Genomic DNA, 15,895 nt, shown 5'->3' with positions numbered 1-15,895 from the left:
TTCTGCTTTGTATAAAGAGTGTTTCTAAATCTTCCTAAATATTATTTACAAATTGACTGACCTGATGCTCATGAAATACAAATGGCCCCCAATCTCAGTATCCAGCCTGTGTTTCTACAGGGGACAGATACCAATGATCATGAAATGGAAAATCAAATGCACTCACTGGAAATGCAATATTCTTATCCTAAAGCTTCAGAGAAAAGTTTTAGAGTAATTCAAGACTTGTATATTTGAGGTGTTTCAAGAACTGTTGAGAGGCCTCATTCTCTGTATATGTATGTATAGCAAAAATATTTATTCTTACTGCATACCTTAAATATATCTTGGAACATTCATGTTCATTGTCAGTACCCAGAGAGAGATTTCATTTTAAATTAAAAAAAAAATAGATTTTTTTCACTGTGATATTTTGTAGTAGAAGTCGTAATAAATACTGTAGTTCTTGATGTTGGCAGTAGAGTTGCAGCTTAAACTATACTGTATAATAATAATAATAATAATAATAATTTATTATCCCACCAGCTCTCCCATATGGATGCCCAGTAGTACAATTTGTAATTACATCTGTCTCTCTAGGCAATACCGTATGTTTCAAGACTATTAATATCAAAATCTTCTTATATAAAATAGTAATAATGTTGACATGCATTTCTTTATATATAATACCTTTAGGTGCTGCTTGTTTTTACATTAATATACCTCTGCACTACTTGTTGCATTTTTGACTTCCTGTACCTATCTTTTAGTTGTATTTGACAGTATTAAAGATTTTAAATTCTCCAGTAAGGAATTCTTCCAGTAAGGAATCCACAACATGTTGAAACCTCCAACTATTACTTATTTAATAAAAGATATTCTGTTCTTTGTTTCTGATGCAAAATCATTACATGCCAAAGCATAAACTATTGAGGTAAAGTGCATGTGCTTATTTTGGACAGTATTTAATAAGTACTTAGTTTACTGTAATTACATGTATTTCTAAAGTGCCAATCCCAGTAGTATCCATGGCATTATGGGAAGTTCATTCATATTTGAAGGGGAAAAAAGAGTAGGAAATCCAGTATTGCATGTTGTAGCTACAGTGTATATATTCATATACACACATATTGTTTTAGATTTTGCTATGAGTCATTTTAAGACATTCTGTGCAGTACAATAGTGACAGTACTTTGTTTAGTTGGAGCAATTTTAGCTGAAAGATTTCCAGATTTTGATAATAAGATGAGTTGGTATAACATATCTCTGTCATCCCTGCATTCCAGTAGAAATTCATGTTGTGTTCTTATTTGAAGGCAGCCTGTGAAGAAACATTAAGCATAGGATCCCAAGTTGGCCTTCATTTGGATGCAGTAGTCTTTGGAGGAGAGGATTTTCGAGCCAGCATAGGTTCTGACCTGTTTGTTTATTATAAATGTTAATGTATGACATTTGTAGTGAGAATAGTGATGGTATTTTATCCACTTGTCCTGACTGCAATAACTAAAGAACTCTAAACATGATTCTGCACTTACTTGTATTGGTACATTTTCCCATCTTTCTGCATAATTTTTATTAATGTAAATTATGTCATTGGCATTTTTAAATTCAGAGCTTGGTAAAATGATGACTTACAAAACACTGGCTTTTTCCTATTCTTGTCACGCTGTAGCTAAAATAAAATATAAACCTGTTGAATCACTAAGCTTACTTTAAACTGTAATATTCATATGAACAGCTATCTGTATATTCTCTTAAGAACCATCTTTCAAGTCATATTTTCATGTGTCTGTTTTTAACATTATTTACAATGAACTGTATTTTGATATCATTCACAATACATCCTTGTTAAGTTTTGCTTTAATAAATGTATTATAAACACTTCCCAGGTCAAAACAGCCATATCTCCTTGTAGACTTGTGTTACACTGATAATGCCATTTCTCCAAAGCCAGAAATATTTCAAAATCTCTTTTGTAAATTATTTGTTTAACGGAGACATTATCTGCTAAAAGCCTCTTTTTAATCTGATTCAGCTATAAACTCCTTAAAGGCAACAAGTACAGTTCAGAAGTATCCATTTCTTAATGAAGTATATACATATTCTAATGTAACAATTAACAACAAATTATTCTATACAAATTGATAATCCATATCTGAACAGTGACCCTAAGGAAAAGAGAACAGATTATTATTTTTTCACACCAGGATTCATGTGAGAATGTTTTTATCTGATAGACTGTGGACTCATGAATTCTTGTGAATGCTTTTGGCCCCTCTCAAAAGTCATCTGCCATAATTTTTCAAATTTTCCAATCCAAGTATTAAAGCTTAAACATTTGGCTAAGGACATCGGTTGTGACAAGAATCGCAACCAAGGAAAGTGCAATTCTGTTCTCAGTGTGAGTTTTTAACCATTTCCTTGTACACAGTATATCCATCTGTATAATGCTTCTCTTGTTGTAACGCTTTTCAGTGCCACTACAATAAGTAATAGAAGCAAATGATTACTGAAGGTGGATTCCTGCAGCCCTTCCTCAGCCAACACTCCCATTGACTTCAATCTCAGGATCTATTATTTGAACCAAATCATACCCTAAATTTCAGAAGCTAAGCACGAAGAAAATATTTTTTCTGGATAAGCTTAATATTTGCCCAACTAAACTATTTAAATTATCTCTTTACAACACTTGGTCAGTTAACCTTTGTATCCCTCAATTATTTATTTATTTATTTTTAATGATGTAAACGAGAACACAAATAAATTTTATTTTATGTTAAAAAAGTTTCAAATGAGAAGATTTAAAAAACAAAGTTAACTTCTTTCTATTCATTGTTTTCTTAGGTGCTACAAGTAGTAAAGAAACTCATGATATTCTGTACGCCAGGCAAAAAATTATTGTCACAGCAAAGGCTTTTGGCCTACAAGCTATAGACCTTGTGTACATTGATTTCCAAGATGAAGATGGGCTCCGTAGGCAGTCAAGAGAGGGTGCCCTAATGGGATTCACTGGTATGGTTATGTGACAATGTCTACAAAAATTATGCATTTTCTTTACAAAATATAGACACATTTTATATCACTTAGACTGCAAACTAGTTTGTGTTCACAGATCAGTTGTTGATCAGTCAGTGCTGTCAAATGCGTCCCCAATTGCTTATGCTTTTAAAATTTCAGATAAAAAAATTCAGACTGCAAAATCATAGGCTGCTTTTCCAAAATCACATCAAGGATATCACTATTTTTGTAATGGAAGCCTGGGTATAAGATGTACAATATGTGATTCTTCCTGACAGACAGTTCAAGTGAGATGTGATATTGTGCTTTGTGATGAACAGTTTATTTTTTTATTACTTTTTTGAATTTTTAAACAATGGCTAATATTTTTTAATTTGTTTATTTATTTATATGGTGAAAGCGTGGATAACCCCCCTACCCCGATATGCTAATACATATATGAAAGTTATTGTCATGTTGTTTTCTTTGATTTGATTTTCCATATTCTGGCTCCCCTCCCAATAAGTGCTTGTGCACCTGGTGACACCTACAGGTACTGGCAGACGGCAAGACCAACAGGCTCCTTGCAACAGAGTCCTGTGACACTGACGGTTATCCAGTAATTGGTATACCACATCACTCACTCTCACCAGTGAGACATCGTAGCAACCAAAAGATGGTGCTTTTTCAATAGAAATGTACCATTTGCTATACATTATAGAATTCTAGAAATCAGTGCTAACACTTTAAATTATTTCTCTCAAAAATTATAATTCAAGTTAGACTCAAGACAGTTGCATATGTGTTAGCTATTCATTATTGAAAGAATATATCCTGAGGTAGTGATATAACAAGAGATGACACTTTTCAAAGTAAAAGTAATGGCACATGGTACTTCAAAGTACTTTCATTAGCTGAACAAAAATATCAAATGAAAATTAAAATTAGTCTAAATGTTTCACACTTTGCTGTTAAAAACAACATAGAATGTCTGAAGAAGAGCTCTGTGTAAACTCAAAAGCTTGTCTCTCTCTCCAGCAGAAGTTGGTCCAATCAAAAATATTACCTCACCCACCCTGTCTTTCATTGAATTAAAAGTAATTCTGGACTCTCTTAAGCACAGATTCTGCCCTATTCTCTGCTGAACCTTGGTACAGTACTTGCAAAATCTGAATCTAGATTCAGAGACAAAATTTTTACTGTGCCAGAGCTATGGAATATTATTTATGTCCTTGTGGACTTTCAGGGCCCAATCCTATTCCTGCTCAAGTCAAGAGGAATATGACAGGGCTCTTTGACTTCATCAGCTGCTGATGGCTAAGACACACAGGCCAATATTTTCTAATTTAGGCACCTACATAAAATAACCTGGTTTTTAAAGGTCTTGAGCATCTGCAGCTCCTGTTGAAGTCCATTAGAGTTGCAGGTGCTAAACATCTTTGAAAATTAGGCCATTTTATTTAGGTGTGTAAATTAGAAAAAAATTTCCATCACTAACCTTGATAGGTTTCAGAGTAGCAGCCATGTTAGTCTGTATCCGCAAAAAGAACAGGAGTACTTGTGGCACCTTAGAGACTAACAAATTTATTTGAGCATAAGCTTTCGTGGGCTACAGCCCACTTCATCAGATGCATAGAACGGAACATATAGTAAGAAGATATATATACATACAGAACATGAAAAGGTGGGAGTAGCCATACCAACTGTAAGAGGCCAATCAATTGAGTTGGTATGGCTACTCCCACCTTTTCATGTTCTCTGTATGTATAAATATCTTCTTTCTGTGTGTTCCATTCTATGCATCCGATGAAGTAGGCTGTAGCCCACGAAAGCTTATGCTCAAATAAATTCATTAGTCTCTAAGGTGCCACAAGTACTAACCTTGATGACATTTGGGTCCAACTGATCGTGATAGGAAGTCATCTGACATCAGTGTGGTGGGGTTTTTGAGAGGTAACAGTGGAGTTGGCAGTAACTAGCTGCATATCGTTTAAAAATACAAAAATGTGACTGAAGTTGTAACACTCAGATATGGCATAAATAGAAAGGCTACATCTGACAATTCAGGGTGTCAAGGGAAGTTAATTCCTAACTCAGCCGTGGAGGGTCTTTGGCCTTTCTATATTACATTTAAAGATCTGCAGAAGGGGCTGAGCTCATTAACATGAACTTGCAGCCTTTGCCTTTACCTTTTCCCGATGTCTCTCCATGGCTAGAATCAGGAAATCTCAAAAAATAGAATGTCCCAGCATATAATCTGATAAATAGTCCAATCAGATGTGAAGTCATAATCCATGATCTTCCACTGGGCAGAAGGCTGTGGATCATTTTTGCTTAAAGACCCCCTTATTTCATACAGCTGTCTAGTAGTGTGGTAATAAAATCTTGATGTTCTGTTAATAGAAGTTCTGAATACTTATTTATCATGTATTTTAAAGTTTTTTGGGTCAAATCCTGCTAGTTTTACTCACAACTAATGCCACTGAAGACAACAGGTGTGACTAAAATGAGCTAAATCTTTTACACAGCTAAAGTAATGATTAATCAATTAATTGGCAAGATACACAGAAAATAGATACAGTACTTATTTGGGACTCATAGGGTCAAATTTGCTGTCTTCCTAAACTGATGCAACTCCAGAATACTTAACAAAGTTGTATATACATAGCCCTGCAGTGAATTTTAACCTTTAATGTAAAGTAATCAAAATATGTTTATTGAAGTTTAAATAGTGTGCACATCTCAGAAATATATAATTACTCAATAAAAAATGGTTTTTCTATTTATTGAAATGCTTATCTGACCATCACCACCATAGTATCTACGTTTTCTTCTCATTTTCTTTTAAACTAGACATTGTAAGCAGCCTATTGTCTCTGCAATAAATGTGCATATATGTACTGAATGTCTTCAATCATCATTTAGCCACTGTAGATTATTTTAAAAATAGGTTTACTTTTACAGCGGCATATGTTTTACAGTACCATAAAATATGAACTTTAAATCAATGCGTTGTCTGTATAAATGGTCGTCAGCTTTAGGAATGTTTATATCCAAAAATAAGTAAACCTTGGAATAAAGCTTTAACAGCTGACTTAGTCATTATAGCTACTCCAGTGCTACATGCTGAGAAGCTAGATATAAATATGAAACACTATAAGTTTTCCTCTCTCTTTTTGCAGTCTTTTGTAGAAGACAAAAATGACACCATCATACAGTTACCTAAAGACTTGACAGGTATTGATTTAAAGCACAATATATCAAGTGGTACTGTAAAAAGGATTTCATGGTCATAAATTTTAATGTCTTCCAATTTTGCACCCTCTCAGTAACTCGTCAATAACAACAGTTCAGTTTAAAATATTTGCTTCATTCCTGCATGGCATTAAACTCTATTATACAGTTGTTTGGATACATAAGATGTGACAAAAGGCAACTCAGGCCATAAATCAAATGTTACATTATATCTTCTATAATCTGTTCACCAATGTCACAATGGCACAAATTGAAGTTTTTTTACTATAAATGCATTTTAAAAAACTAATTTTAATACAGAAATGCAGTTGCCTTTTAAAAAATAATTGATCTGGAGCTTTTGATTTTTTTTTATTGTAATTTAAGTCTTTGTTATAATTTTACATACATAATGAAAATAATTTTCCTGAAAATTAAGCTTTGTAGGCATTACTATGAATTATGTATATAATCTTCAATTTCAGAATTACCAGTTTAACTGTTAAAAATAAAGCAAATTAAAACCAAGAATAATAATAATTTACTCACTTATTGCTATCTTTTGATTTCATTAAAAATTATCTTTAAACCCAATTAAAATGAAATACATTAGCAAAAGAAATTTTCTGTTCATTTAATTTCTTTCTAACAAAATAGTCCTTAAAGTATTTAAAGTTTTAAACTATTATTTTAAATTATTTTTTTCTATAGTGGAGTGAAATATCAGAATCTGAATATATGGATGCCCTGAGGATTGTAAATAAAGGATTGTGTAACAAGAAATAAAATAAAATTGAGCTTCTATGGCAAATTCTTCTTACAAATGTGATAATTCTGCACAATTCTTTCTTGTTTATAAAATGTCTTCAGCTAAATTGGTTCACAAATTTATTTTTATGTACCACTAAATTTTATATTATGTTGCTGATGATTGCAAATATTTTTTCTAATTGTTAAATCATTTAAAAATGAATGCTTAATTTCCATAGTAATACATATGAATTATTACATGAAATAATGTATTTATATACAATGTATCCAACTTTTAGTTTAAATGGGAATTTTAAAAAATAGCTTTTCTACCTGGAAAAAACACAGTTAGGACCCAATACCACAAACTTTTACTTACACGTGCCCTGATCCTCCACTGAGATCCACTAGCATGGACCTCTGCACTCATTCAGAGTCCCATTGGATCAGTTGGATACCAGATGGTGCGGGGGTCTGCACTAGCAGATCCTGACACAGGTTTGGAGCCATGAATAGTCTTTATGCACACAGGTAGTCTGACTGAGCGGCCCTTACTCACGTGAGAGAGTCCAATCTTGAGTGGTTCTGTGCATGTGAGTAACATGGGACCACTTCTGTGAGGAAGGACTATTCATTTGACTAAGGGTTTGCAGGATCAGTCCCCTAATTTGTAACTATTTTTATTTGATGTAAAGGAAAATTAAAGTCTCCTCCATGAACATTTAAGTAAACAGGAATATTACAGTACAATTTCTTTAAATTAATTTTAAAATGTTCATTATAAATAAAAAACCATGCAAAATCACACCACCATGTGAAAATTCCTTTTGAAAAAATTAAGAATGTAAAATGCTATTTTAAAAAATGTAAAACAAATAATATAGGCATTGTTTAATTTAAGCATATACAGTATGAATTGAAACTGAATACCTGACTCAGCAAGCAATGTGAAAATCTATACTAAAATTAACAGGCAACGTTTAATTTCTTTTTATTATATTTATATATATATATATATATATTTATGCAAGAAAGGATAAAAAGATGCCTATCTAAGCCTAGAGAGTACCTTTTAAGTTCATTAATATAACAAATAACAAAAAGAAAAGTATTATGCATCAGCAGTAACTAACTAATCATTAAGGTGGGGGAAGAATTTTGAATATTTTTAGTTGCTAAACGAAGTATGGGAATTTAGGGACTAATCCTTTTGTAGAATTAAAAAAGCTATCAATGAAATATAGCTTGTTTTGTTGTTTAAATATCATTTTCAGGTTGTTTAATTTTTCAGTAAAACAGTAATTGTCAGTTTCTGATGCTATTATTTATACAGCTAGAATTTAAAGATATATTATACTTAAATTGTTATTAACAAATTTGTCTAACACTTACACCTGTAATGACAAAAGGAAGATGTATGGATTGAAATGGATGGAAAGAATTGTAATTTTTGAATGATAACAAATACAACTTCTGTTTTAGTTATATTCGTTCATATAGTATCTAGCAAAAGATTGTTGTTCAGTTTAATAATACAAGAAATCTAGTTAAATAATTAGTTATTTAACATAAAGTCTATGAGGCATTTAAGAGCCTCAAGTGGTTGGAACATTTTGTTGAACATCTGTTTGTTGATGCATGATTCTAGTGTTATTAATCTTCTTTGTAGGTAAGCAGGTGATTCACCCTAACCAAATTGCTGTTGTCCAGGAACAGTTCTCTCCAAGCCCTGAAAAAATAAAGTGGGCACAAAGACTGATTTCTGCTTTTGAAGACCATCAGCGATTAGGAAAGGTAAATATTTTGTTAATGCCACATATACAATACTAGTTAGAATAATATTTAAATTTGAGAAAAATTGGGGAGTGTTTGTTTTTACAATAAAAAGTATACAGTAATTTATGGTTTTATTAGCAAAATGTATGCCAGGGTAGAATACAGCTAGAATATTCACGATAAATGTGGAACTTCTCAAATGCATTTATAAATACACTTTCTTTATTCTCCTGCCTGTCTTAACTTTTATCCTTTAAATAAAATTATTTGCTGCTTAGGGAATTAAAAATACTCTTAAATTATTTCATAGAAATCATGATGATATTGTCATATGAAAATAATTTGCAATCAAAGGACAGGTAGCATGGAAGAAAAAAACACATCCTGCTTGTTTTGGTATTATTTGTGGGAAGAAATAAATAGATTTGAAATTCTTTATTTTAAAAAAATATCTGATAAAATTTCTTTAGTTATGGGGGTCTGATTCTGCAACTGCTTACACGTGTGAATAACGTTACTTATATGCATAACTCTTTGCCAAATGTGACTCTTAATAATTAAAAGTGGGAACGTTTTCTATGTATTTGTACCAATTTCTGGACCTGAGATTTGGATTGAGTGGAAAGCAAATTAACACTAGAATATGATTGTTCCTAATTTAGTGCATCATTGAGTCTCACGTTTCCTGCTCTGTGGGTTTCTGCTATGTAAATATTGCGGTGGTGATGCACAATCTGTCTCCACTTTGTGCCAGTAATACTTAAATTAGGGGTCGCCTGAAGGAAGATTTTATGCTAGTTGCAGCATTGTCAGTTAATTATCTTAAAGGTTATTTGCTATAATCCAGTTTGCCTCTTTTTGAAAGAAAAAAGTTGCAGCTAAGTATGTTTATCTTAGTTACAGCCAAACCTGAGACTGTTAAAAAGCCAGGGGAGTTTTGATGTCGACAACATTTAGTTGCACACAAACTGAAATGCCTGAAGTGTGTTTGTACAAAATGTAAGTGCAAAATAATTATAATTATAAGTAAAAAAATCTTCTGTAGTAAAGCTGAGCACACAAGACTTTGTACAGAGTTGTACTTTTTACTGGTAGAGTATAAATATTCACAATAAATTCCTTTACTTTATGATGTGTGGAAATACATTGGAAGTTATATCTTCCCCATTTGCACACATTTCTAATGCAAGAAAGATTGCATATTAGAAATTCTAGAAAGGTCATAGCAGATTTGTGATTCCTTTATGCCTATCCTTCAGAATAAAGCTTTTAGAATAATAATTTATTATTAGAATAAAGTTACTGGTCTGCCCTTCACTGTCTACCGTATCTACAAACATTTCCATCACTGTGATATTTGGGTGCCAGCCTGGATAATTGTTTCAGGTCACCATCATATGTTATCTTTGTGTCTCTTTGTTCTGTTCCCCTTACCTCGGTGATTAATGTAAGTAACATAGAGAGAACATGCATGCATGATTTTTCACATTTTTCTGATTCCTACACACTACATATCTTACAAATGCATTTTGCTGAGTATACACAATGCCAGTGGTTGGAGTTTTTCAGGGAAATGATAAGCAGATAAATAATAAACATTCAAATGACAGACTCAGCAGAATATTTGTTTATGTTTACGGCTTGTACCTCATGAGCCCATATAAATTGAATGTCAAAACCCTATCAAAAGAGTACACCTGTAAATTGTATAACTGGCGAGGGAATATACGGTAATTACAATATTAGTAGCATAAAATTACAAAAACCTTACAGATATGGCATTTAAAGATCCTCCATTATGGAAGCATTACTTTTCTAATTTGTTTTAAAAGTGTTATTTTAATGACAGTTTGTCCGCAAAATGCTGGTTTCTTGATAAGATCAGCAATTTATGAAAGTTTCATTGTAACAAGTGCTTTTTAATTAGATTAGAAGCTTCTATAACTCTTTGGCAAATATAGATTTGCTTCTTTACTAACCAGTTTACACGTTTCTATATATTTGGTGTATAAAAATCTATCCAAAAAAAAAAAAAAAAAACCTTGGTAGGCAAGTTATTTTGTGACCTGGCTCGAATTCTTAACATTTAAATACTACTACTTTTTCATAACAAAAAAAAATTAGTAAATAGATTGCTGTGTGCAATGTTTCCTGCAAACTTCTTAACTGAGTTTGTATTGCTGTATTATAAATGTGTAGCCAAGAAAAGCCTGAACAATCTGATTACTTAATTTTTCCAAAGCAAAGGTGTCTCGCAGGAGGGATCTCACGCTGTGTGTCCTAGAGAGATGTTAAAATTACAATAATAACTCTTCCCATCCCATCTTCTAAGAAATATTCCATATATTGCTTTTAGAAATCCTAATGTGCAGATAGTGAAACACCACTCCTGCTTTTCTTTTTATTTTATTAAATTAGAACTTGCATGTCAGTAGGTCCAAAAATATAGCTTTGGTTCATACTGTTCAGTCTTGCATGTTTTTGTTATGTTATTAATCAAAATAGAAAGCCTGGAAAAAATAAATGCAAGGGATTTGAATGGCTAGGTTGCTCACAGATAAATTTTTGGTCTTCAACCTCTAGGATCACAGTTTGTTGTTAATTGGTTTCAAAGTTTGATGCCCTTAGTCAACAATAGTTTGCATTAAAATACAATAATCAGCTCTCATAATTTATCACAGTTTGACAGATACAATAGTCACAGTAAGCTTTGTTTGAGAAAAGGCTGAAATCAGACTACTATATCTTGCAGACTAAAATGCTTTGACATAGTGGTCCCTGCATTTGAGAACAGAGGTTAGTAAGAATTAGGATCACAGGTGGACTCTAGGGTATTTTAGACACTCCTGTAGTCCCCAGGGAGAAAAAAAGCTTCTGCTAGCCCAAATTCTTTGGAATAATATTATGGGCATGGTCCTGTTTGCACTGAAGCCAACAACAAAACTTTCATTAACTTTTTAATAGTAGCAGGATTGGGGCCTACGCGTAGGTAATGAAAAAAGGGAATGACTAACACAATATATACACCACTGATCCAAAAACTGGACCTCCTCCTAGTGTGTCATTTGTGTTAGTACTTTATTGTTTGTGTCTGATTTGGACATTGTTGAACTAAATCACCATTCTTTGTAAAGGGCTTTGAGATCTGCAGATGAAAAGTGCTATATGAAAGCAAAGTATTATTATAATATAGCTTCAGTAATTTTTCAAAGAGAAGTGCATTGTACAATTGCTATGACGTATGATTCTTGGGACTAAATTCAGGTACAACCCCCCCCCATGAAAGTCTAAAAGTGGCATAAAATAGATCTTGATCATAGACTGGATTCAAGAAGCAAGATAGTGTATCTTGCACTTACGTGGCATTCAATAGGCCAAATTTTGCTCTCACTCTGGTTTAAATCTGGAGTAGCTCCACTGCAGTAAATGAAGATAATAAAGTGATACAAATCTAAATTAAATGAGGGCAGAAATTGGCACACCTGGCGTACAAAAATGAATAACTTACACTCCAAAAGGGCAGGCTGAAGGTAGCAGGAAAAGCTATTAATAGGGTGTAAGAAAAAAACAGCTCTCCTTTTAATGTAACTACATTACACTTTACAGTGTGCCCTCATTTTCTCGGCCAAAATGCAGCTTACTCCACCATTACATGACTGATAAATTTGACCCAAAAATACTTTAAAAACCATAGAAGCTTTTTGTTGTTTATATATAATAGAAATAGTAAATTAGTTTTAAAATATATTCAGATTGAGTATTCTTGTGCAATCTGAGTTGAAAATATTATATTAGGTACAGTATGATTTCTGTAAGGGTCTTTACCAGTCATCTGAGTTGGGTTTTTTAATCTGATATCAAGCAAAAATGACAAATGGAGTGCAAAAAGATCAAATAAAAGTGTAATTAAGCTTTTACATAAATAAGTTGTAAATATTTTAAAGGAACCTGATTGGTCAACCAGAAAAGAAAGAGCTAAATATTGCCTCAAAAGTCACATGTAAATTAAGTGTAATTTAAAGTTAGGATTAGTAATTCACAATACAAAACTGTAACTTTGGTTGAGTGCTTTAGGCTCCACAGGGCTAAGCTGAAAGAATGCTATATATAGTGCCATGTATGGATAATAGTCTTAGGAGGCCTTTGGCATCTGAATGATATGTGAACTCAAGTGATTTGGCAAACTATGCAGTAGCTTTTATGGTCCTTCCTGGAATCCTTTTATTTACACAGAATCTGGTCTGCAAGGGAATTGCTCACAAAGGCCCTGTCATAACAGTCTTTGTTTAGGAAAGTCTGAACCCAGGCTACTGTATCTTGGAAACAATCTGCATGCTAGGACTTGTACTTGGGAGTGCTCCAACTCCCCTTGAGGTCAGTGAGTGTCTTTCCCCTGATTGCAGTAGGAGTGGGATCCAGCCCCCAGTAAGGATTCTGTCTGTCTGTAGCATCTAGCTCCCATTGCCTTCCCAAGGGGCTGTTGTTCTGGGAGAGGGCTCCTTAGCGCCTGTGCCAATGTGTGTGTGTTTGTGTCTAGTCAGGAGACACTGGTCCCCAAGCTCTTCCTTCATTCTGGGCTTGTCTATACTTACAACACTGCAGCAGGGGTGCTGGAGCGCGTCAGTGAAGACACTCCCTAAGCCGACGGGAGGGATTCTCGTGCTGGCGTAGGTACTCCACCTCCCCGAGAGGCGGTAGTGAGGTCACCAGTCTGTCTAAACCAGGGGTCAGGTCGGTTTAACTGTGTCGCTCAGGGGTGTGGGTTTTTCACATAAAATATAGACAATATGATTAACAAAAGTCTCTTATGTAGCTGTGTTATTCAGAAGAGAGATCAAAGAAGTGTGCTATAGCACAACGGGTGGATTTCCTCCCATAGAAAAGACTATTTGGGGGAAAATCGTGAACCTCTGTTATGTAGAGGTAAGGGGCACATTAGCTTGTTATTCCTACATATGCTGACTTCCCACTGGTACGACCAATCCTGCACACAGTCGTGCCAGTTGGGGTAGGTGTGAGGCAGAAAGGCTCTTCGCCTGCTTTGCAGTTCAGACCTGCAGAAGCTCATGAGAGTGCTGGGAGCTCGTACAAATGATTTGCTTGCCCCCCCCCCCCCACCCCTCCAAGCAGGCCCTCTGTGGATCTTGATACTTTTCCCTCCTGTCACTAAAGCCCTGGGGCTAATGCACAGGGAGGCTAATACAAGCTGCAACCCGGGCCCAAAGTCTACACTGCAGTTAAACAGCCCCTTAGCCTGAGTCAGCTGGCACAGGTCTGTCGCGGGTTTTTAATTGTACTGTAGATGTACCCACATCAGTTTAAAGGATACTTTGGATAAGAAAAGGGAGTCTGTCTCTAGAAATATTCTATTTGAGTGCCTCACTGTTTCTAGCATCTGTGTATTCTGAATATCTTGTGCATCCAGGTTAGTTATTTGATAGCTGCCAGTTCCTGCCTTCCCAGAAAGGAGTTATGACAAGAAACTACCCAAGAATCCTGGATAGATTTGGATTGGGGGGTTCATATGTAAATAGTCTGCTGGGAAGAGAGGAACAGGAAACTTCATCTTGTTATAAACTGAAAGATACTGACCAGGACCATCTCAGGCTTTCCCAAACATCCTCAGCCAGTCCTTAGTGATTTATTAAGCTGTAGAGATTCATCAGTGAAAAGGGGCGGGGGCTTTGTCCCAGCTCGTTATGATAGCTTTTCCCTTTAAAAAGGGTTTTTTGGAAGAAAACCTGGATTCAACCCTACCTGACCTGTCAGGCAATAAATTTAAACTTCCAATGTTGACTTCTCTGAAACTAAGCCTAAATCCTTTTCCACAGGAAAATGTCACCCGTTTGTAGTCAGGAGGTTCCCCGACAAGCATAAGCATAGTTCCAGTTTTTGGGGAAAGGGGTGCCAGTTTCTTTTGTTTCTGTACCTGGAAGTAAACCCAAGCCATTCTCCTGAGCCCCTAAGTAGAAGAGCAAAGGTTTCAGACAGTCAACTTTTTCCCTCCATGGACTTTGCCTAAAGATTTTTGCTTAATCCCAGTGGGAAGTTATCTTTTTGAACTCCTGGGTCTTTTTCCATAGTCTCCTGTGGGTGTCCTCTTAATATCCTCCTGCTTCTTCCCCTCCCCAGAACAATGGTCTTCCTTTCCTTTCTCTGTAAACTGTGTAACAGTTTTGGGGGTTGGGAACAGTGTTCCCAGGCCCAGGCAAACAGATTTTGATGGATTTATTCCATATTCTTTGTGGCCTCAGAGAAGGAGATATCAGACCTTTTTCTTTTTATTTTAGGATTTGGAAGTGGGTGAACAATTTCATAAAACCTCAGAGGATTGAAATGGAATCTTTCAGCTAGCAATGGATCAGGAATATTTCCTAGACTTGACGATGCATGCTTACACATCACCTACTTTCCTTCCCATCAGAAGTACACAAAGTTTGCATTGGCTTGCTGATATTTCCAGTTCAGCACTTCTGCATTTAGTCTGCCTGAGAGTGTTCACAGTCAGCCCTCCATAGAAAGGATCTTACATAATTACTTATTTCGACAACAGGTTTACTCACACACAGTCTCTGGACTGGGTTACCCAAGCAGTATGGGAGCTTTGTTCAATTTACTGGGCCTCATAATGAATAATGGGGGAAGACGATGAACGCTCCAGGTCCTAGACTAACTACATATTGCCTCAGATGTGAGCCTGTCAGGGTGAAGAGCTAACACACAGGCCCAAAGAGAGAGAGAAATTAACCTTCTTAGTGTTCAGAAGGCTAATCCGAGGGAAGCACATCTTCATAAAGTCCATCTGCTCAGCAGTACTTGTGTACCTAGACCATGAAAAACAACGCTGCTAGGGAAGTCTGCTCCTTTTTTTTTTTTTTTTGTTCATCTGAGTAGAGGTCATCATCCTCTTACTTAGGCCATATTGGCTCTGGGTCACCTTACTGTACAGCAGACTGGCTAAAGCAATAAAAGAGTATTCTAGAAGAATTGTCCTAAAGGCCGAAGCCTTTCAGCAAGAATTGGGGAGTCCCCATCATATACCCATTTCCAACAAAATGCAGTACCAGGTGTTCCCCTTTAGGTAGCATTTCTTGGAACTTTCCCCGGCTTGCAATTTTCTCTTCTTCCACTCATTGGAGGGTCCTAAAGAAAACTGAAG

At 35.0% G+C, this 15,895-nt stretch overlaps 1 protein-coding gene across 1 annotated transcript in view; it reads left to right on the top strand.

Moving 5' to 3' along the window:
* CLYBL (citramalyl-CoA lyase) overlaps window positions 1–15,895 on the top strand; it is a 247,727-nt gene that overhangs the window by 221,358 nt on the left and 10,474 nt on the right. Inside the window, exons 5-7 of the mRNA XM_065409542.1 lie at window positions 1,296–1,389; window positions 2,824–2,991; window positions 8,630–8,754. Of these exons, the coding sequence (XP_065265614.1) occupies window positions 1,296–1,389; window positions 2,824–2,991; window positions 8,630–8,754 (387 nt within the window). The remainder of the gene's footprint in view (window positions 1–1,295; window positions 1,390–2,823; window positions 2,992–8,629; window positions 8,755–15,895) is intronic.

The sequence above is a fragment of the Emys orbicularis genome, chromosome 1, assembly GCF_028017835.1.
Source record: "Emys orbicularis isolate rEmyOrb1 chromosome 1, rEmyOrb1.hap1, whole genome shotgun sequence".
NCBI lineage: Eukaryota > Metazoa > Chordata > Testudines > Emydidae > Emys > Emys orbicularis.
This window is presented reverse-complemented; position numbering and strand designations above follow the sequence as displayed.